At 40.1% G+C, this 24,026-nt stretch overlaps 1 protein-coding gene across 1 annotated transcript; it reads right to left on the reverse strand.

Moving 5' to 3' along the window:
* Window positions 1-2,679: 2,679 nt before the first annotated feature.
* On the reverse strand, window positions 2,680-9,836 carry LOC147631321 (ACT domain-containing protein ACR11-like). Its single transcript, XM_086809702.1, has 10 exons — window positions 9,602-9,836; window positions 6,793-6,847; window positions 6,583-6,708; window positions 5,104-5,198; window positions 4,912-4,996; window positions 4,728-4,784; window positions 3,576-3,631; window positions 3,318-3,423; window positions 3,138-3,206; window positions 2,680-3,007 (listed from the first exon to the last, which is right to left on the reverse strand). The coding sequence occupies exons 1-10, from the start codon at window positions 9,790-9,792 to the stop codon at window positions 2,945-2,947; spliced, it is 903 nt and encodes a 300-aa protein (XP_086665828.1). The 5' UTR covers window positions 9,793-9,836; the 3' UTR covers window positions 2,680-2,944.
* Window positions 9,837-24,026: the final 14,190 nt, after the last annotated feature.

Consider the following 24,026-nt stretch of genomic DNA (forward strand, 5'->3'; position numbering starts at 1 on the left):
ATGCCTCCTTGAGAAGAAAACTCAAGGGAGGAAAACAAACCACACTGAGAAGTAATGTGCTTGCTAACACCACTATCAAAATAGTAGACATGATTATCTATCAGTTACATGTATACATCATTGACAAAAGGGTCATAATTGAAGTGATGCCCAATCATCATGTTCATAGTTTGTTGACTCTTCTTTTTTAGTACTTGGTGCTAATGCATCAACGCTACAAACATGCGTAACTCTTTCTTCTTCACTTTCTCCAACCTTTTTCTACATTCATCAGTATAATGACATGGCTTCTAACAATAGTTGCATTTGCCTTTCTTCTTAGGCCTATCATTGACAGAAGACTAGGCCCAACAACGCATGACGGTGTCAGCCTTGAGAAACCAATGATGAATGGGTTCAGACTGAGACCCTACTATGTTAAAGTATATTAGCCGCACGGAACTGACAAAAAAATGCAGTATGTCATGTCAGATGACAAGAAACTATCCACATCAACATCAGAATTGCATGTGTTGCCATGTCAATTAGCAAATCATAACCATAAACCCAACTACTAGATTGGTGTGTGCATAAACCATGATTGCACTGTGAGGGTTGTGGATGTGAAGTGTGCTAAATAAACGAGGAAGAAAACCCTGACACAAACACAAAAACAAGCCACGCAGAACTCCTGGCCGAACTAATGAGCTAATAAAACTTTTGTTGATTGAAGTTTCAAATAAGAAGTATAAAGATTAATCAGTACTGATGCCAACAAACAAGTGTCCACAGAAGTAACACAGCAAGCCATAGGGCTGTCTACTGACAAGCAAATGTTGCCCTTGCTCACTGCTCCAGTCACAAAAGCAGTGCTTGCTTCGATAAAGAAGCTCAAATTGCAGATGACAGACATGAAGCAGGTGCTGTCAGCACAGAGCTGCCAATGCTCAGAATTGCAAAAAGAGATAAAGGATGCTCAAGGAAAGATGAAGTATAAGCAACAGAAGCAGCGTAAGATAGAGAAGAAACCAAAGTGGATCAGATACATGAAGACAAAGAAAAATAGCTGACTAATTCGTTCAAAAGAAGATCAAAATGTAGTGATGCAGCTCAAAGTAAGAGCAAAGATCGGCGAAAATTAAGATATGCTAACCAGACCATCATGCAGAAGCTGTCGGATCAGTTACACACTTGAACAACACATGCATCTATCAGACGATCAGGTTAATCTCATGAAGTTCGTTAGGAAATCTGAGAGTGTTCAAGCATCAACGAGCTGCTTGCTTCATATACAACTGGGAGCAGCTTCGCAAGAATGGCACTGCAAACTTGGAAAGGAGCTATTGACTGGGTACAAATCAAAGCACCACATGGCAGATCATCCCTTGGATCCCATGCAGGATGATCCACAAACGAAGGCAAACCAGAGCTGCATCTGACTATTGTCAGCTTATGTGTTTCTCCAAATGGTCTGGTTCCCCTTGGTGCCAATTCTTGGGCCAATGGCATATGAAACATCTCGCCACACAAGCCCAAAAATCACAATGTTTAAATAGCTTTTAGTACACAAACCCATACACGGTGTGCCCATTGTGCAATGTGAAAGATGAGACATTTTGACATCTTTTTTGGGATAGCCTGGTCACCCAAAAAGAAAACAGATGGGTGGACAAAGTGGGCTGGGTTAGCCGGCCATGAAATGGTGAAGCTGTGGATGTTGGGGGTCAGACATTCAAAATCATGTGGAGGACACTGTGGTTGGTGATTACCTGTCAGGCATTCAGATTGTTTGAAACAATATCATCTGTTGGGACCAAGCATGTTTGGTGCAACTATAGGATCAACGAGCCCCTCTTGGATATGGCATGTAAACTGGAGGATGAGGCAGTGGTCTGCACTGTGTCCCTGTTGACCACCATTACTGATTTCAAGAGAGATCAAAACTGAAGTCAACCTACCCATTCCACTTGAGCCAAGATGTAATCATATTGTACAAGGATGGGGTCAGACATTCAAAATGATGTGGACACGGTGGTTGGTGGGTACCTGTCAGGCATTGAGATCGTTCGTAACAATATGATCTGTTGGAACCAAGCATGTTTGGTGCAACCATAGGATCAACCAGTCCCTGTTGGATTTGGCATGTAAACTAGAGGGTCTCACTTGTCCCTGTTGACCACCATCACTGAATTCAAGAGATCAAAACATCACCCAAGAGACTATTAGAAATTATGGCAATAGACAATAATGCTTGAGAGGGAGAGGACATAAAAAGTGATTTGTGGAGGTTTGATTTGAGATAATCATAAAGAGTTGGCTGGATCTAAATGCTCCCATCATGAGCTATAAGTCAATGTAATCCATTTGCTTGTTTTGAGAGCTTGAACAGTGCTAATCCAATGAGTTTGTTGCCTTCATTAGTGTCAATAGTGAAATCCTATTTTGATAATCCTAGTTTGACTTGATTATATCTGAATGCACCCATTATGACTATAAGTTGATGTAATCCATTGCTCATTTTGTGAGCTTGGTTAATGAAAATCACATGGGTTTGTTGCCTTGAGTAGTGTCCATTGTTAATTACTTTTTTATAATCCTAGTTGGATTTGATTTAATCTCCCAATCATAAGCTCTTCACTTGCTCTAAGCCACCCTAGCTTGCCCAGCATTTAAGTTCGATGATCCAGGAAGGACAGGGTACAAATAATAAGACTTGATTTCATACATCTGCAAATTTGTTGCACACCTCAAAACTTGAGAAACTATAGCGAGCAAGCCATCTTACATGTCAGTATTTTTTTCCCAAACTGCACCGTAGTGTTCAATGCTAATGTATGAAAGATTATGATGTGTTCAATGCTATGTATGAAAGATAATGATGTAAGAATTGATCATCTACAGAGTTTTAGCCTGATAATGTCGAAGGGCTATGATTAAAAGCCTTCTAATAATAATCAGAAATCAGTCAGTAGCTGTCTTCATTTGTTTCCGGCCTCCTTAGGAAATACTGGAAACAGTTGGTTAGAACCTGTAAAAAGATGAGCAATATTTCAGAGTTGGTTTAGACCTGTACAACAAACATCTTCCATCTCACTGCAGATTGTAAGCGCTGGGAAACCTCTAAACCATTGATACAAATGCATGATAGATTGTGGCACCTGTTTCATGGGCTTACTCAAGGCTGCACCTCGATAGCTTACATGGAACTTAGCCTTTGCCAGCAAGCCCTTTAGCCAAAAGCAAAGAAATGCATTAGGCCCAGCTCCAAGCATGGATGCACTGGAACAATCAGACTCAAGGCAACCGTTCTTCAACTAGTTTCCTGTATTTCTGCTTACTTCTGTATCAAATTCTCCTGACACAAATGCAACATTGATATCTGTTATAACTCTGACTATCTCCCTAAGTAAGCCAGGCCGATCAGCCGTTTCAATGTAAAGTAGGCTGCAAGTCAATTAGCCATTGTTATAGAACACATGAAAGAATGCTCCTTTGGCTCGACACATAGACATCATGGAATTAACTAGATGAGCCCACCTATTTCACCAATTTTGCAGACTTTTTCTTCTATTTCATTATGTGAAAAAGGGGAATACCTTCGATGTGGCCCCTCGTCAGTAATATGAATGCGAGTTGCAATGTCTACATCCAACTGCAAGGCAACAAACCACTCAGCAGACAAAAACCTATGGTAGTACTTTAGAAAACCATGTGATGATCATAATAATCAAAGCAAGAGAAGTAAGAAGATGCTGTTGAAACATGGCCTCCACTACATATATATACACAATAAAAAGTTTGGGCTATTTCCCAAACTCACCAAAAACTAGCGCAATCATGACTCCATGAGAAACTACTCACAAAGCTTCAAATCATCAACTCCATCATGCATAGCATAGACTACGTGCTTTGACTACATGGCCTTCCTTGGATCTAGTGCAGCAAACACAAAAGAGGGGGGCATTTGGCCCATGAGATAAAGAATACTAGTACTGTAGTCTGTGACAGAAGGTACATATAAGACATCTCCAAAATCCTACTTGAAAATATCAACAAAGATAAGGAAACCCTACAATCACCGAAGTCTCCCACGAGTTGAGGGAATCTATCATCAATCAAAGACTATTAGGGTTACATGGTCATCTGACAATCTCCTTCAAAGGACCAATGAGATCAAAAAGCCGCCTCTGCTAGGCAAGTCCAACCATGATGAAAAGACAGGATGTCTAAGGGGTCTTCTCTGCCAGGTCCCAGCAGTGTGAGTCACATGTGAACGCTTAGAAGCCACTGGCCATATGGATATCTCGATGAGAGTGCCCTATGCTCGTGGTTGCTTTAATCATGCTCTAATTGAGCAACTTTGGGTTTTCCTCATCCTCCTCGTGTGTCTATCTGGCTCTATGCTGACCTCTGCTCTGGAAAAAGATGAGAGAAGTATTCTCTCATCTCCTACTATGTCTCATGAGTTTGTCTCTACCTTTCTGAAGCTCATGTAAGAATACTGTCACACATCTCTAATCCTCGTCCTCATGCAATCATGCACGCTCACACCCCACGCGCACACAGATCTATCAAAGGCCTTGATATGGATTTCTAGTGCACATGTGGCCATGTAAACTGCAAAAAACCTCCCTCCCCTCTTATGCCCCCTCCTTCCTGGCCCACCCTCTCCATTCTAGAAACCTTGATTGGCTTGTGTTCATAAATATCTAAGAAAATGCAGGATCCCAAAAATTCTATAGGCACACCTGGGTTGGAACTTTGACACCAAAGGCATTGCCCATGGCAAGTAATGCACTTGATTCCTGCAAGTATGGATCACATGTTAGAGAGCAGAAAATGATGCAAATATTGACACAGAATACAGCATAGCCTTTAGTATATGCTTGAGCATACATACACAAAAAGCAATACTGGATATACTCTACATACAGGATGATACTCTAGCATGTTACTTATAATAGTAAGTCGTATAGCCTCCAGCATCTCTGGATCCTCAATTTTGCGACCAGTGTCTCTGTGCGCACAGAAAAGAGATGATGTCAACCACGACTATTTTGACAATAAGATTAACTCCACAGTTACAATGTTTGGGCGGGGACGAGAAGGCAACAAGAACCGCACACTCGAGTAATGGAGAATCGTTTGCGAGTTATTGTCCCTTCAACAGAAATTCTACTCTTGACAACATTCAAACCCAACTCCTTCAGTGCTTGCATCTGTACAAGTGTGCAGCATGCCACAATCAGATTACAAGAAGACCGTCTGTCAAAATTTAAATCCACCAAAATGTTGGTTGAGTCCCAAACATGGGATCAAAAATAAAAGCAGCAACTTGCCGCCATTAACTCAAGGCAACAGCTCAGAAAGAATCTCACTGTAAACCACGATATTCACCAAATCCTCAACATACAATATAGCCTTAACATGGAGTGGCAGCCCAAACACAGGTCTGAAAAGTTGCCAAGGAGAGCAATACACAGGTAGAGAATAGTCCGTCAAGGAACCACAAAGGATAGGGCTGGATAAGCTAGACTTTAGTCATAAAACAGCACAGATAAGACATGCAGAACAAACAAGCTTAATCAAGCAACTCAAACATACACTACTTTGCTGAATATTCAGTAAAGAGACAGCCATATTGCTCCGAACAAGCTAGGGAGAAAGCCAATGAATTGTCACTGAATCAGCCCAGCCAATTAGCAACCCTGGCCAATCCATGCACTCAGCCTATTGAGCCAGAAGTTATATGCCCTCTCACAGGTCCAAAGATAGTCTGGCTGGAGTTTGATTGGATGGAGATATAACTTAGAAACAAGGAGATAATCTTAGTGTCTCCAGGATGACCTGTTATGGACATAGCAAGGGTATAATAGAGGGGTACAGTTGTAAGTGAGGAGGAAACAGCTGCTCATAAAACAATGTGGCTGGGTGAGGAGGAGGAGCATGAGTGAAAAAAGGGAAAGCAGTCCGGGGGCCCTGGAAGAAAGAGAAAGGGGGGGGGGGGAGAGTAGATGAGGAAAGTACTAAGAATTGTGCAAAAACGCAAAGATAAATAGAGACAAGATGGAGATAGTTGCTGAAACAGTGTTTTCTGTGTATATATATATATATATATATATATATATATATATCAAGATTCAAGATGTACATAGATCCTAGCCAATCCTCGCCTTCAAAAGGTAACATCTATAACTATGACCTGTCGCACAAATCAGGGATCAGATGACTACACTATGAACTGTTCTAGCCTATTTAAAGGCTGATGGAACTGCCCCTACCTGTACCCGACTGCTGTCGGCCAGGTCCTTGGACAGAAAAACACCTTAAAATCCCATAAACAGGCTTGTCAATGCCTAAAAAAGATCCTCATCCCAGCTAAAATAAGGAGAGTTATGTCCACATCTATGCATGTAACATATTTTAAACTTGTATTGAAAATGCAATGAGCTTAGATCATAGATCGAAACCTTTAAAAAGAAATCCCTAGTTTTACCTCAAAGAACTGAAGGCCAAGAAGCAAGCCATTACTTCCTATGAAATATGCTTCAACTAATAGATAAAACCTAACTAAATATGTGATCAAAGTTCAAAATTCATTACAGTGTCAAGAAGTGCCCCAAGTCGATCCCCAAAGCTAAGTTCCACTACAGTAGCATCAGGGTCAGATTCTTGATCTATAATGACTATTGGTGTTGGAAGAATGTCGTCCTCCTTGGCTACTGATGCCTGCAAGATAAATAGTTCTAATCAACTCCAGAATTCACAAAGGCAAACACTTATCTCAAGTTGTTTGAATGCCTATTAACTTGCCTCCACGACCGATTGCGTAAGACTGTCTGCATCACTTACAGCTTGTTGGAACACTCTATTGCAGATGAAACAAACAAAGAACAGCAATCAAGCTTCAAACATGTTGCATATAGCACAAATAAATGCCCTATTGGTTAACTCAGACCTAAACACTGCAAAACTATTTAATAAACATAAATACAAAGATGAGGTAAAATGTATGATCACATGGTCCACATGAAACACTCATGAAACCAAATCAACTCTCATGTACAAATCCTTGCAGTTTGCAACCTGAACCACCTCCCACTTGCCCCCAAGGTCAAGCAGGCTACTACTGATGAAGATGCATCACTCTCCCTCAATGCTAGACTTAACCACATGGACTGACGCACTCTCAACAAAGGCAATGATTCTTCTTTAAACTCACTATCAAAGAGAGAGTAACCTTTTGACATTGAGAAAATACCACACCATCTTCTTCCCCTTTCCTTTTCTGTAGGGATTTTGAGATCGGCACCTCCTAAAGACCACCATCTACAGCTAACTCCGGCTCATCTTAACCTTGAGAATGCCAAACCTCAATCATGTTGTTCTGCACAACTGCTTGTCTGGAACGCAAGATGCATAGCTTAGTAGCTCTAGCTGAAAGACTTCATCACTAAGCTTCTCAGTAATCCTAAACAGTGCTTTTTCTTGCAGAAAACCTCTCCAAACTACTTGAAAAGACCTCATTGATCTCAGATAGACCCAATTCCATTCTTTAACGTGACCTTTAGCCAATGCTTATCTGCTATTAGTACATATTAGGAACCTTTCCCATATCTTCTTTGATCTGCTAAGGATTTGATAAATATTTTGAGCCACCTGATTTGCACCATAAACGCATGCCCATAAAATTCTCCAAAGCTTTAGTCATAAAATTGGCCACGGGACCAACCATGCACCACCTCAAAGGGAATAAGCTTGGTAACACATACATTGTGTCATTGGTGGCATTGCAGCAACATCGCAACATGCTAATGATTGTCTAATTCATGCTCTTTCTCTCTAGCCAATAGTGCGAGGATGAGATGACATAAGAACAAAATAGGCTTGCTCAACCGGAGTCCAACAAATGATGTGTGCGCCATTTGCAGAGTTTTTAATGTAACGTGACCTTAGAGAGACCCCTCGAAATTGGGCCTTGGCTCGCGTTTGTGCTAAACTGGAGGTTAGTTTCATCAAATTCTTCAAGGTTGAGACTTATTATTCACTCCTGCAAAAAAGGCAAGACAAAATCCCATCTTCAACCACACACAAGTGGTCCTTGTAGTGCAACAAAAATAGGTTGCTCTATTTCCTTTCTTGTAAAACCCTTTTTCGCCACCCTAAAGGAGGTCTCTCAAACTTCCGGAGTCTGCCTAACAAACCTCTGTAAGAAGTTACTGGTAACTCAGAAACAATTGAGCAGGCCTTAGCTCTGTAACCAAACATAGGGCAAGTGCACTAGTCATTAACTTGAGCATAAATACAAAGCCACAGCATATCCCTTCCCTAGTGTAAAAATGAACAAGAAACACAGATCTACAACAGATTCAACTGCTGAGAATTAGGAACAGATCTGTACAGGAAACCCTAAGGCATGTGCTTCTTGAGACAGATGCTTGATGCTCACGATCCCTAAACGGCTGCTCGTGAGAGCCCCCACAAATTGTTGAGGACCCAAGGGGAACCTTTTGGAGGCTGCCCAGCTGGGTCAGCATGTCGCCTGGCAGCTTGACTCTCTTGTCTGGAAACCCGTCTCCAGTGACCATCACCTACTCACCTAGGGCTTCTGTCCAGCACTAGCATGTTGACGTGCCCAGCCTGCAGGTACACCTGCTGAAGAACCACTACTCCAGCGGCTCGCCTGAAGGTGACAAGTAGAGCTAATTGAAATGCACCATGTGAGCTCTAGACTGATTTTAACTTGAGAGATGGGATAGTTTGACAAGAATGGATGCAAATGCAAAGCATAAACCAGAAACAGCCCTACTAAAATATCGAAAAACGTGATCTTTGCATTTAGGCTTTGCATTTAGGCATAAGGTTGCTCCACATGCACCAACAATCTGCCCTATATTGTTTGTTCCTTGGCTTGAGAATGATGTCAATGGCAAGATCAACCTGTTGTCTCCCATGAAACATTAGAACTATGGTCATGAAGGCATCCACAATAGAGCCTATAGTGTCCCAAACAGCCACAAACAAGTGATCAAGCTACAAATTTCCCCAAAGAAAAAGCTACAAAAATACTAACACAGTAGGATCCCCCCCCCCTCAAAAAAAACAAATAAAAGCAAATAAAAACTAATGAAAAGACCAGCCATACATGACGCCATAAAGATGCAAAGGCAGAATATTTGAAAATGTCCAGATGCTGCCCAACTGCGAGGCATCCAAAGTCGACAGGGTGGTTCAACCTCGACCGGCAAAACAATCGAGCACCAGATCTCCCTGTTTTAGTGATTCTCCTTTCAGGCTTTCCATTCTTATGTGAGGGATTTCTAGTGCTAATTACGATCTTTGAAAAAGATCACTTCAGCTTATTTGTCTATCTTAGAGATCTCTGCCATTTGAACAAATTCATAAGGGTTTCAACAAAACGCTGTGAAAAGACTGGAATGAAGCGACGCCCATCTGTATGTGGCCCTCAAAGCGCCCATCAACACTGTAAATTAAAAGGAAAGAGGAAGGATTGATGGGATCAGATCCAAAGAGAATATCCGCACTATGGAAGCTAGAAGGAAACAGAGAAGAGGGAGAGAGAGGGTTAGCATGGATTGCAGCAGAAAATATAGATAAGTACCTGCGTGTTGCCTGTTGGCGATGAAGAGCAAGGCTTCCTGCAAAGCGAGGTTCCACAGTAACACTCTGCAATGAGAGCGATGGAAACATCGAAGACGCCCGGCAGCTACGAAACGCGGCCACAGACACCTCCATTGCTGCGCCCAATGAAGGCAAACTGGCAGCCATCGCCATCGCCACAACTGAAGCCATTTATCCCACAGATTCAGATGTGGCTGCACACAGTGTGAATGTTTTCTTTTTGCGTCATTCAGAAGCTTTGGGCTCAGGAAAATTTGTGAAAAATAATATTTGTGGCCTTTTCCACATCAGCATTTCTTGCCCACATGTGATGACACGTGGGAAATGCCCACTTGGCCAAACCATTGTGTAGTGTATCTAGCCACCAAAAAAAAAAAGCTATGTTGATTCCTTGGATGTGGCTCATTGGCTTGCCCACCTTGTACACCACCTCTTTCTAGGTAGATCGAATTTCCAATGCCACTTGGAGAGATAATGAAACCAACAGATGAAGGTGGCATGCTAATGTGCGCAATATGAAGGTGACCAGTGCTGCTCGAAAACAACGGCATTCTAGTGTATTTGTACCGACCAAAATTAAGAAAAAATGGCTGAGATTTCAAGTAGCCCTTATTTTAAGGAATGATTTTTCATATATTTTAGCTATAAAACCGGCATATATTAGAGATTTCAAAAATAAAACCCGAATAGATTTTGAAAATAAAACCCGAATAGATTTAATACTTGTCCTTATTTTGATTGGTTAAAAAATATGTTTTTTTCAAGCACTAAAGGTGACATGCCATTGTGCGCTGTATGACTTTTCTAGTAGAGGTTATTATTGTGCCTCTATTACAACACAACCTAACTCTTCATGTGGGAACGTGAGTTGGGCTTGGATATGTAATGCCATTGGTTGTGGGATCGACCAATGGCATTACATATACAAGCCCAACTCACGTTCCCACATGAAGAGTTAGGTTAGTTACACGCCAGGTGGAAGCCCAAAGTTTCAGAGATGGAATATGAACCGTTGATTGGTTGCCCATCAGACTAAATGGAAGCCCATTATGTCATTTGCCATGTTGATGCTTACGTGAATGGTGGCTCGTGCCCATCAACTCCCTTTTCATTGCCGTGGGATAGGCACTAAAAAAGTAGTCTTTCTTGCCTAAAGGGATGGGCACAAAAAAGGTACCAAAAAAGTAGTCTTGCTTGCCTAAAGGGATGGGCACAAAAAAGGTACCAAAAAAGTAGTCTTGCTTGCCTAAAGGGATGGGCACAAAAAAGGTATCCAATCACAATCAACCACCAATAAATGTTGTGGGAGCCCCAGCTCGACAACTGCCATAGGCTATCAAAAAGTATTCACCCAGTAGATGGATACTAATCGCACAACATTTATGGACCCACAAAAAGTTGATGCACAAGCTCTCCAACATGTAAAGGCCTAGCTAACTTGTCGCCTAGCCTATCTAATCTATGGGAAAAAGTGGAGTGCATGTTTCTAGCGAGCTTTTTTTGCCAACCACTCTCTCTCTATACCCATACCTTCCTAATTCTTCTCTCTTCTTTTTTCCTTATCATTCCTCCCCTCCTCCTCCCAGCCCACAGCTCGGCCTTCAAATTGCTCCTCCTCACATTCATTTTACATCTCTCTCTCTCTCTCTCTCTCTCTCTCTCTCTCTCTCTCACACACACACACACACACCAAATGTTAGAACCAAGATGAACTAATAGGTATACATGGTCTATAAGTTTGACCCATTATTATCCCTATCAAGGCAACTCTTCAATCAAAAAACTCATTTGCAAAACATGATAAGCTAGCATTAAAAAACAAAAAGAGAGTTATATTATGACTATATACATTCTAATGTCTTCTCTTGGTGATAAAGCTAAAAAAATTATGTAAATGATACTTTTCATGCCATGTTAAATGTTTGCATCTTTACTTTACTTGGTTAGACACGTGTCCATGTCTAACCAAAGGTATCTTATATAGTTTGTTTATGACTATACATTGAATGTCTTCTCTTCTATAATATATTACTTGGTTAGACATGTGTCCGTGTCTATCTCATCAACTAAAGGTGTCTTATATAGTTTGTTTATAAATATACATTTAAATGTCTTCTCTTCTATAATAGCTTAGTTAGGAGCTACCACGAGGTGACTCTCACGTGGCGACTCTCAAGTGGTAGCTCTCTCCCTTTCTTCTCTTCTTCTATACTATACTACACTACTAGTATTATTCTTCTATACTATACTACTATTCTTCTATTCTATTCTATACTACTACTACTACTACTACTACTACTACCACCACCACCACCACTACTACTAACCTAAAAAGAGCTTCCGGGATGTCCAAAAAGGAGGTAAAGCTGAAAATACTTCATCCAAGGATCATGGGCCAAAGAAGAACAAATTTGGCTTGACCCTCGAGCAAAGGGAGCAATATGCAGAGGGGAAATGCTTTTCTTGTGGCAGTAAAGAGCATATGTTTAGACAATGCCCTAACCGCAAACCAAAGCATGAGGACAAGCAACCCAAGGCAAATGTGCATGCAGTTCCCGATGTACAAGGAAACACAAAGCATGATGGAAAAGAGAGGATGGTATGCAAAGCATGGGGTCAAATCAAGGATCAGCCCACTCTATTTATGTTTGATGATTGTGCAACAGATAATTTCATCTCTACCCAGATGGCAGCCGCCTTGGGTATTGAGGTTGAGGACATGGGGCCTCAAATTGAAGCAGAAGCTGCCTTTGTTGGTAAAGAGGTGCAGGTTATCCCATTTATTGGGAAGTTGCACATACATATTCAGGGTTATCTTGATCATGAGCATTTCTTGGTTGCCCCACTTAATGGATGCGATGTATTGCTTGCCAAGCCATGGCATCATAGGCTTGAGCCCCGCAAAGAGTACAAGACAAACAGGATTTCCTTTATGCATAGAGGCCGCATGCATGTTATTGATGCTGGCAACAAGGAAGGGGATTCTATCCCAGTTGTATCTCACATCTAGATTAATAAAGCAATGAAAAAGTATGGGCATGTGTGTGTGTGTGTGTGTGTGTGTGTGTGTGTGTGTGTGTAGATGATTAATTAAGAAATGATCCCAATATGAAAAATGCTAAAAATGGAGCGTTAATTCATCCCATTAGGTTCAACATTTCTGACCTCCTTTTATGCTTGCAACCATGAACTTACTTCCATTGGTCTCTATGTGTGGTTGCCGAAGATTCCCCTCCCACAATAAAGCATCGTCTCAAGAAAGTATGAAATATGTTTTTGTTAAATTATCTGCTTCAAATGATGTGGATCTCTCTGCATACAAACCATTACCACCGTATATAGGGCATTGTGACTAGTCTCTGCAACCTTCAACATATTAATCATTAAGAAAATACATATGAAAGAGTTAGTTTGTTTATCATCCAAGGAATGTTTTTTTAAAATTTATGCCTGAGCATTCTCTATAACCTTGAAAGTCATGCATTTTCCTACCGCTTGGACATGTCCAAAGGCCAACATCTCTAGAGATATCCCCACTAGCTCAAGAGGAGTCATTAAGAATCCTTGTGGAGCTAGAGGTGTCGATACCACTAGAGACATGAAAGGCATATCAAGTGGTGGTATTGATTGAGGCATGACAACCATCCTTGGGAAAGGAAAGTCGTGCATCTTTTTGTCATAAATGGCACACCTTGCTCTCTATGTTACATACATATACATACCTCTCTCTCTCTCTCTCTCTCTCTCTCTCTCTCTCTCTCTCTCTCTCTCTCTCTCTCTCTCTCTCTCTCTCTCTCTCTCTCTCTCTCTCTCTCCATGAAAAATAAGCGTAACACATGTATGTATTACTAATATCATCGAATAAGTAACGATATCCAAATAAAGACATGTATGTATTACTAATATCATTGAATAAGTAATGACATCTAAATATACATGTAAAGAGCACCCTCACTGTATAGTGATGAAAAAGATCAATATCAATAATAACAAAATAGTAAAAGAAGCGAGAAATTCAATCAATCGATCTAGTGATCAATAAAAAAACCAGAGCTTCCACTTCCTAGAGCCATCAACCACGAGCAATGCATGGCATTGCTACCCAACATGGTACGATGGTAACACATCTCGGCCACACTGGCTATGAAGTGTAGACGTCTTCTTCTTTCATGGACGTGCACACAAAAGAGAGAATTAATGATAAAATATTAATATAAAAATCTATTAAGTAATCTTACTAAACACAAACGAAGACCGAAATAAAGCTATGCCAGGTGCTATAAAGAACTCGTATCAAAGGGAGAAGCTCCTATATGTAGTGAATGAGACCTAGGTTTCTAGTATAAAGTATCCCTCAAAAGAGACAACATATATCTTCATATCATAGACATTGTTAGAAATGCACTCTTTCGTAAATAAATATACCCCTAACTCCTCATCACGAACACTAATCCCATAACTCTATATGCCCTCATCCATAACTCTAACCATGAAAAAGTCCACCATAGGTAGAATCCTAAAACAAACAAGAAATTAAGAAGTTACATAAAGAAACATGCAAATGTTTGTATGTTAACGCCTCCACTTTCTAGAGCCATCAACCACGGGCAATGCATGATGTCGCCACCCAACATGGTACGATGGTGACACATCTCCACTACACTTGCTATGAAGTGTGGATGTCTTCTTCTTTCATGGACCTACACACAAAAGAGAGAATTGTTGATACAAAATTAATTTAAAAATCTATTCTAAGTAATCTTACTAGACACAAACGAAGATTGAAATAAAGCTATACCAGATGCCACAAAGAACTTGTATCAAAAGGAGAAGCTCCTATATGTAGTGAATAAAACCCAAGTCTCTTATATAGAGTATCCCTCAAAAGAGGCACCACATTGCTTCATATCATGGAGAGTGTTAGAAACACACTCTTTCATAAATAAATATACCTCTAGATCCTCATCGGGAACACTAATCCTATATCTCTATTTTCCCTCATCGATAACTTTGACCATAAAAAAGTCCACCTAAAACAAACAGGAAATTAAGAAGTTACATAAAGAAACAAATTAAGAAGTGACATAACAAACATGTAAATGTTTCTTTAAGTAACTCTGACTATGAAAAAGTCCACCATAGGTAGAATCCTAAAACAAACAAGAAATTAAGAAGTTACATAAAGAAACGTGCAAATGTTTGTATGTTAACACCTATAATAATTTCTCATAATTTACTTACCCATCCTTATGACCATCTGCCACAATTCCAGCAACATGTTCAAATGAAGGGGTGTAGACTAAAGAGGTGGCTATGTAAATAAAGTAAGTTATATAATATCATGTTATGAATGAATAGAAAAAAAAATATAAAAATACAAAAATAGATATGAAATTATCAATCTTCAACCCTTGACTTCAACAAATCCAAAGTGAATATGATGTCATACATGCTTGTCTCTAAAACAAAATGAAAATTTTTAATACATACATAAAAGAAAGCATAAAGAGCCATGGAGACTCCTTTTGGTATGCATCCTTCTCTTGCCATGTGGCAGGGGTGTTTTTTTTTGGAGCATTTTTGAGCGAGCACTTTTTGGTGTTGAGAGCGAGCAATTTCTCTCTCTACTCTTATTGTCTCCATCTACTCTTTCTCTCTCTACTTTCACACCTATGAAATGTTGAGAACTAGACACCATGGGCCACCATCATTGCAACTCATTTACAAAGACACCATATTATGATCTTCAAAGAAAATTTACAAGACCACAACATTACATGACAAACACCTATGAGATGTGGAACACACGCAACAATACTTGAAAGCATGTGCGTGCACAATGTTCTTTACTTTCATGGGCCACTATCATGGCAACTCATTTACAAAGACACCATATTATGATCTAAAACATCCATTGTATTCCGAAGCAAATTTACAAGACCACATCATTACATGATAAACACCTACGAGATGTTGAACAAACGCAATAATACATGAAAGCATGTGTGTACACAATGTTCTTTACTTCCATGGGCCACTATCATTTCTACTTCTTCACAAAGACACCATAGAGAGATGCAGCTTGCATTATATTTCGAAGAAAAATTACAATACGATAGCATATTATGACCACGCAGATACCTTGAAAACCAATTGTGAGAGGAGTGCCATGGGAAGCTTTAGCCACTTCAATCTGTTAGTTCCCTGATGAGCAATAGCTTTCTCGGCCCATGTACGTATCTGCGTCATTGAACTTTGACAACAACGATTGTGGATCAACAAGGCCCACACGCTGCATCATAAATATATCATGTGCCATTGTATTCGGCACATAAATGGTAGTGACCCTAGCAATTTTGCATGCATAATAAATAAGGTAAATGATGACATATAAGATGTTTGTTCATTTGAATCACAAAAAATAAGATAAGGTAAATGATGACATATAAGATGTTTGTTCATGTCAATCACAAAAAAATAAGATACAATCCACTTACTTGTTTATCATACACAGCACCAACAAGAACTCTGCCTCCTCCTCCTCAAGGAATCGGACCACTCTACAAATCACCTTGGGAACCTTCTCTCTTTCAACTTGAGTGGTTTTTGCCCATTCTTGCCATGCTTTTAGTCAATGGTTTTGCCATCCCACACAACAAACATCTTTCCAACCATGTGTTACCATCCTTCCGTCTGCTCTAATATCGTTGCAAACTTTGTTGACAATGATAGGTCATGATTGACTGCACTTCGATGGTCAAATAGAAAGGGCTCTTGGCCAGGGAATCCCTCAGAGACAATGAATGCCACCATTGTCGACTGGTATGTTCTCTCTTCCATGCTTTTAATTAACCCTTCAATGGAATCCTCATTTGTATGGATTGTCGGGTTTGCAAGGGCATGATAAAGAGACACTCTAGGAAGGCGGTTATGGTTATCAACCAAGTGGTTCTCCACCCTTTCGTGGATATGTGTCAATCAACCACTTGGCCGAAACTCTCCTTTATGGACTCCTCTTCTTTGGCAATCGTGGCACTCATGCTGGCAACATGATTGTTGGCGGGCGTTGTAGGAGCAGCCCTCTACCAATTGCAATTGAGAGGTGTTGGTTACCTTGCTTGATGTGGCAACTTGTGACATGCTCACTTCCTATGATACTGCGATCTCGTCTTGATTTTCGGTGAAGCCCTTAGATTGCAAACACATCCGGGGAGGCATTTTCCATCGAAGGAGAGGGCACATGGAGGAGGAGGGCACTTGTGAGGGGGAGTGCTTGGTTGAGAGGCGGGCGCGTTGAGGGGGGAGGGATGTGAGGGTTTCTATTGTTGTGTAATGCCCGAGCTCGGGCATTACACGTGGCATACTCCCACATGGAGTGCACTGTCCACATAGGTAGTGGTGGAGAGAGAGAGAGAGAGAGATCCTCTTCGTAACACTCCCAAGATGTTACTAGCTACAATCCCAATATCTGTTAAACATGATGGGCCAATGTGTGAGCAACCTTAAATTAGGTTCACAATTTTCTCCCTCTTACACTCTGTAGCTTTTTTAAAGATAGAGTACTAATTTACTTTTATGGGGAATGACAAAGAACACATTACTTTTTGCAAATATGTAAAAAGATTGGCATATACCAATGTGTCTTAAAGCACTTTTGCTCAAAAACGCATCTTGTGTAAAGAAGAAAAGGATGCATGTCATTTCACAAGTGTGAGAAGAGAAGGTCACCTTAGAGAGAGTTGTGTGAAACTTTTGCTCTCTTTAGAGAGAGAGAGAGAGAGAGAGAGAGAGAGAGAGAGAGAGTGTGTGTGTGTGTGTGTGTGTGTGTGTGTGTGTGTGTAGCAAAGGGACATTATATTTGCTTCAACACTCTAATTGTATAGTATTATTGTAAAAGATGGAATGTATTTGGTTAAACACTAGAATAAACTAATTTTCAATGTGTATATATATATATATATCACCAAAAAATGAAATTAATATTTTAAAAATAATAATAATTTACTTTTAAATGGTCAAATAAAAAATGACCAACTTATTTAGGGAATCACCATGCATTTCATGTGTACTTGGTCCCTGTTGTGTCATTCTTTCTTGTTCTTGTGTACTTCTTTTTTGTTCCTCTTTATAATGAGTTCCCATCTTCTAAGAAGAATCTATGTTTCAGTAAATGGTCGAGTTCTTGTGAGTGCAAATTTCTTACAAGAACAAGTAGCTCCCCACTCATTCTATGGATTGCAAGCAATAGTAAATATTGGGTCCCGAGAGTTGCATGTCTCTCTAGAGGGAACCTCTAATCATGAGGGGGTGAAGTTCTATATACTTAGGCACTCTCTTTCAGCCAATTACTCTGCAATAGTTGATGCTTTGTTAAACTCAAATTCACAACCAATAGTCATCTTAGATATCTTGCCTAGAGGATTTCCAACTCAGTCTAATGTGATAGATTTATACATGCCCTTACAAGATACCAATAGTCATCTTAGATAGCCTGCCTAAGGACTTCCAATAGTCATCTTAGATAGCCTGCCTAGAGGACTTCCAACTCAGTCTAATGTGATAGATTTATACAGGCCCTTACAAGATAGCAACAAAACCGGTGCATCATGCTCATCCTCTGTTGTAAGAGGAGATGGTAAGACCATTTTGGAATACCTTTGGAGCATGAAGTAGGAAAACACAACACAGTAACAAAGATTTTGTTGAATGTCAAAGAGGTTATCAAGGCCGTGGAGATTCCTAGGCAATATAATGGTGATATTGCATTTGAATTCCCACCAACCATGGGAACACATTTAGGAATGGACTCCATGGAGCATAAGTATAATCCCCATTGGTGGTCAAAGCCCCAAACCTCTAACATTGCCTTCATTGGAGTGTGTTGGAGAAGCCATTGCATAGGTAGTTTGAAGTGTGTGAATGAACTTTGTCTGTATTTAAAGAACCACAGGGTGTCAAATACATCACATTTTACTAGAAGCATGCTAAAGGCACCGACCACTAGAGAGGAGTGCACCAATGCATCTGGAAAGCTCCTTTGCCATTACTGCTTAGTGCCGGCAATGTGCATTGCTACATCTATTATGTGATGCCCTTGGACGAGACGATGAGTTGATTAATAATACACATCGGTTTCCATAACATAATGTACAAACAGGCACATCAAAGGGACTAACTGATGGGATAAAGCAAATGGTGTCTAGGGTGCTAGGAGTAGATCCTAATGCCGGGGCAGGAAAGGTACAAATGTGTGTGGCCAAAGAAATCATAATGGCAATGCTAGTGCAAGAAGGTGGTTCCTCACATTTCATTGGGGAGGAACAAGAGTTCATCAACATTGCAGAAGAGATGGGACCACTAGGATGGAAGACAATTGGTAGACTAATTTGGTTGGGCAATTATGTTTTTGTAAAAGAGTTATTAAAATCTAGATAAGTAAAGTGTGAAATTTGAACAATTTGATTTTTGAGTTTCGGCTATAGCCCGTCCCATGGGCCTTCAAAGGAGAGCTTTGTCTTGGATGCACATCTGAAGGTGAAACGAGAGTGCACTTATAACTTTTTTCACAGAAGCAGGTTCTCAGGACAAGGGTTCTCGGGTGAGAAGTGCTTTGTTTTCAAGATCTCCACCATTAGACCCACTTCAGGGTTGGATTTGGTGAATCGAATGCAATGGATTGGCTCTGGCAACTTACAACATACATGAATACAGTTCGACCACACCCGACGAACATTGGGTGACCATGGCTTGTCATGCGTATAATCCAAGGTAGTATATTACGAATGTAGAGTATAAAAGTAGTTAGAGCTAATCAAGTGTGTTACATCATAAATGACTAGAGTTCTCACGCAACATGTAGGATCTTCTAATAATAATTGTGACATGTGAAATGAAAGAGGAGGATAGCCTTATACATGGGTGTTCCTTCAATTGCATGATTAATTGTTGGGACCACTTGGGCTGGGCTTGTAGACAACCGTTCTTTAAGCTTCTCCAAGGTTGGTCCTCTTCCTATGTGTTTGCCTTTAGAGTAAGAGACTGCCTTAGTGCTTTGCAAAATTACATTTTCCATATCGATAGTACATGCATTGTAAAGAGAAATCTTGCATCTATATCCTTCCCTTGCAAGCCAACTTCCATGCTTGCTTTCTACTAGGTTTGTGCTTGGGGTATTTGGACCATCATTACTTCTCTCTATTTGTTGTCATGACTGAACTCCAATGTGCTATGGGTACCTCCCACCAGCTCAACCAAGAGTCCATTGCTAACATATTCTTATCCACCACATGACCATTACACCACCATTAACGTATCAATTGAGCCTCCATTAATGCAGCTTCACTGGTAGGAGCCATGCACCACTTCTCACACATGGCTTTGTGCTCTTCTTGGGACGTAACATACACATACTTTGTTGTGTGGGCAACCATGCTCTACTTCCAATCAAATAGGCAAGACCTCTCCCTATCTGTCAGGATGTTATTTTTCCCACCATTGAACACATGTCAAACTGCATTCCAGTTAGTTGAGCCTCATCTCCCATGAAACCAAAGAAATCTTCTCTTTCACAACCATGGTTTGCCATCACTTAATTAATGCATTCTTGGAATAGACATTAAGCCTCCAGCCTACCCCTCTCACTAGTGACAAAGAAAGTGCACGTTACAAAAGACCAACTAACGTGGTCATTGATATTGATTATGAGGCCACGCATCGACCAAAGTATAAATGTTAACCCATTCCTAGGATTAACAAGAGCTACCACCATTATCTTACATCAAGAAGTCAGGGTAGATACACCAAAGGGTCATACATTCAAGATATGAAGTAATGGTGTCTAAATTTATAGCTTGGATGGGCACCCGTAATGGTGTGACATAGTATTTATGGTGGCGATTCCCACTTCAAGAGTGTGTGGTAGCATGTAGGATGAAGTCCCAAGTGATGTACTTCATGGATATATTATGAGAGTAGTCATTGTAATAGCATTAGGCCTCTTATGAACCTAAAGTGCCAGGCCTGCCATAGTTTAAGTGAGTGTGAACACTTATGGCCATGTATATAAGTGAATTTCTCTCATAATAAAACATACTCTCCCATTGTGCAATGGAGTCTTGCTCTTGCTAATTCTCTTACTAATCTCTTCTCTAATGCATGCCAGTGAGTGTGTGTGTGAGTGATGTGAGGTGAGAGGAGAGACGAGTACTCGTAGTGCAACGTGATGGTGTGACAACGCTCGCGGGAGGTGATGGAAAGAAGTTGTAGAGCTTGGAGACTTCAAGGGTTATGAGCCCGATCATTGGAAACATCCTCACGACAGTTGGGGTTCACCACGTAATCTCTTGTTGGATGTGTTTCAAGGGGGGTTAGGGTGAGTCATAACATTTTTGGCACCGTTGCCGAGGACCCATATCCCTGGGCTTTTTTTATCGTTTTTCCTCTAATATCTACACATTACCCATTGCCCATTATCTTTATTAATGGTTTCCCATGAAAAAGATATGGATTTGATGGAGATTTATGTGTGATTTTGTGAGAAATAGCTCTCTTTTTTGTTTTGTAAAGAATGCTTTTTTGCTTAATTTTTAGCTTAATTTATTTGTTGTTGTTAATGTGGTTTTTAATGTTCTTAGGGCTTGCACATAGTTTGTGTTAGGCTTAGTTTGCATCCATTGCATCAAACAATGCAATAGAATGTAATTTTTAGTGAATGTTAGCTCTCTTTAGTGTTAAACATAGAACTAAAATCATTAATTTTAGCTTAATTTGTGTGTTTTTTGTTGAAATTGCTTGTATTAGAGTGTTAGCAAGCATTAGGATAGCATAATCCTTCAAAATTTTTCTCAAAACCATCAAAAAATCCTTGAATTTGACTAATTTCTCTTAATGGATTGGTTTTTGTCATTAAGGGTGAATAATCTTATTCAAGAGGTAAAAAATTTAGAAAATGTGTTAATTGGGGTCCAAATTAATCATATAAGTAGTTGAAATTAGTGTTTTTGAGTGTTTTGAGAGCATGTATATGCTTCAAAATACCTATTTACATCAATTTCTTCATCAATTGTGGAGGAATTTAACTCCCTTTTGCTTAATTTTGCCTTAAAAGAAGATACCAGAATTAAGAGTCTAATTAATCTCTTATTTTTTATTAATTTATACATTTTTTAATGCACATAGCTTAGCATTCCCTTGCTACATCCAATGATGTGCTCAATATTGTGAATTAATTAGGGATTAATGGTTAATTAGAGTCCTTGATTAGTGTAAAAGAGAGAAAAAAATTAGTGAAAGTATTAATCTTTGATTAATTATTAATCTTTTTTTGCATAACTCATTAAGGCTAACGATGACTAGATACCCATGAGTTGTCAAATTGTCCATTTTGGGGGTCATTTATGAAGGGTGTAAGGGGGCATCATAAAAAGGTTGACTTTTTTTATTCCCACTTACCTTTTTGGAAAAATGCCCATATCTCCTTAATTTAAAATTCAAAAAATATCCCTGCCAAACAAGGAAATTCAAATTTCCTACTAGACTCCGAAAAAAATCGAAAAAAATAGTTCATGCGTGAACCATTTTCTACACTCTCACACCTTAAGGTCTCACGGCCTAGGGATCCGCGCGCCCAACCCAAAAAAAAATCAAAAAAATGATTCACACGTGAACCATTTTCTGCACTCACGTCATAAGGATTCACACCCTAGGGGTTTGCAAAAATAAAAATAAAAATAAAAATTTGAAAAAAATGGTTCATACGTGAATCATTTTTTACACTCTCACGTCTTACGGCCTGGAGGTCCGCGCCAAAAAAAATAATAATAATTTTTCTGTGAAGTCCGCGAAGTTCACGGGGCGTGAAGCCCTAAGCATTTCACGGTGTGAAACACTATCTCACGACGTGAAACAGTCCAACAAAAAAAATAAAATTATTTCTCCGTGAAGTCCGGCTTGCATGATGATCTTCATTCGTCTGTGACACTTTGCCTTCAATCGTGCTTTTGCAACATTCCGATTCATGGCGTGAAACCCTAAGCATTTCACAGCGTGAAACACTATCTCACGGCCTGAAATAGTCCAAAAAACTATATCAAATTTGATATAATCCATGAAGTCTGCTTCACGCCGTGAATTGCACCCTACTAGTTCATGACGTAAAAGAGGGTCCGTCGGCCAAAATAAAATTTAAAAAAAAAACTCTAGAAAACACCCTTGTTTAGAAGCTCGCATCTCTTAAACTGTGAATTTGATGAAGGCGCTCTAGTGCTCATCGGAAAGCCGACATCGAGATCTTCAAATTTGATCTTGGCTGTCCGAAGTCAAAATCGATCGTTTTGGCCTCGGACCAGCAGCCTCAAAATTTAACTCGAAAATCGAGGCAAAAAACGACCCGAAAGCACTAAATCGTTAAAAAAAAACAGTGCAAAAATGACTCCGAACCATATTCGGGCTACTTTTTGAGTTTTTAAACGATAAAATCACAAATGACTCAAAGAGACAAAGTTGTAGTACTCCAAAAATACTACAACTCTCTCATACAAAGTTTTTTCAAATTCCTTTTGGAACACCCTCAAAAACGTGCTGCAACACAGGGGAAAAATTCTTGGAAAAAAATTTCATCTTGAGACGGTGATGGAAAATAGGTTTTATGACCTTCTCTTCTATGTGGGAAGTTGCTAGCATGCACTTTTTTCAAAAAAATATCCCTAAGGTCGTTCACGTGCGTGTAACATCTAAGCTAATTATGGCAAACGGACACTCATTTGATTCAACAAAGAGTACGCCAAGCCTCTTGAGACTATGGGCTGTGAGAAATTATAAAAAGCAAAAAAAAAACACATGTACTTGCTCATTAAGGAGCAAATAGGCAATCAGACATGGCAACGATAGAGACTACGTGGGCTGACACTCTCACTGAGGCCGACACTCTCACTGAACCCAATGGCTAACATCTTTGAGCCATTGAGATCTATGCCCCAAATGCACCTCCCAATACCATTTGCCATTAAGGAGCAAATAGGCAATCAGACATGGCAACGATAGAGACTACGTGAGCCGACACTCTCACTGAACCCAATGGCTAACATCTTTGAGCCATTGAGATCTATGCCCCAAATGCACCTCCCAATACCATTTGCCATGTCAACAAGAGTGTCATCGGGCTTTGCACCCTCTGTCACTTCGATCCCACCAGGCTTTGGTCCTTTACCTAGCATTTCCACAATTCCTATAGGTACCAACCCTTGGATGCCCACACCTTGGACATACTGACTAGGAAGGGGGGGTAACCCAAGGACTCAATGAGTCCCTACCAACCCTTGGATGCCCACACCTTGGACATACTGACTAGTCTAGGAAGGGGGGGTAACCCAAGGACTCAATGAGTCCCTACCATCAAGAGCACTCAC

This window comes from Cibotium barometz, chromosome 15 (assembly GCF_041138505.1).
Source record: "Cibotium barometz isolate CiBa-2024 chromosome 15, ASM4113850v1, whole genome shotgun sequence".
NCBI lineage: Eukaryota > Viridiplantae > Streptophyta > Polypodiopsida > Cyatheales > Cibotiaceae > Cibotium > Cibotium barometz.

Excerpts from the sequence above, each read along its gene's own strand:
- LOC147631321 (XM_086809702.1), bottom strand. The coding sequence starts at position 9,792 with ATGGCTTCAGTTGTGGCGATGGCGATGGCTGCCAGTTTGCCTTCATTG. Across the intron at positions 6,848-9,601 it reads CGCCAACAGGCAACACGCAG|AGTGTTCCAACAAGCTGTAA; the intron begins GTACTTATCTAT and ends CATCTGCAATAG. Across the intron at positions 4,785-4,911 it reads ACATGCTAGAGTATCATCCT|GAATCAAGTGCATTACTTGC; the intron begins GTATGTAGAGTA and ends CCATACTTGCAG.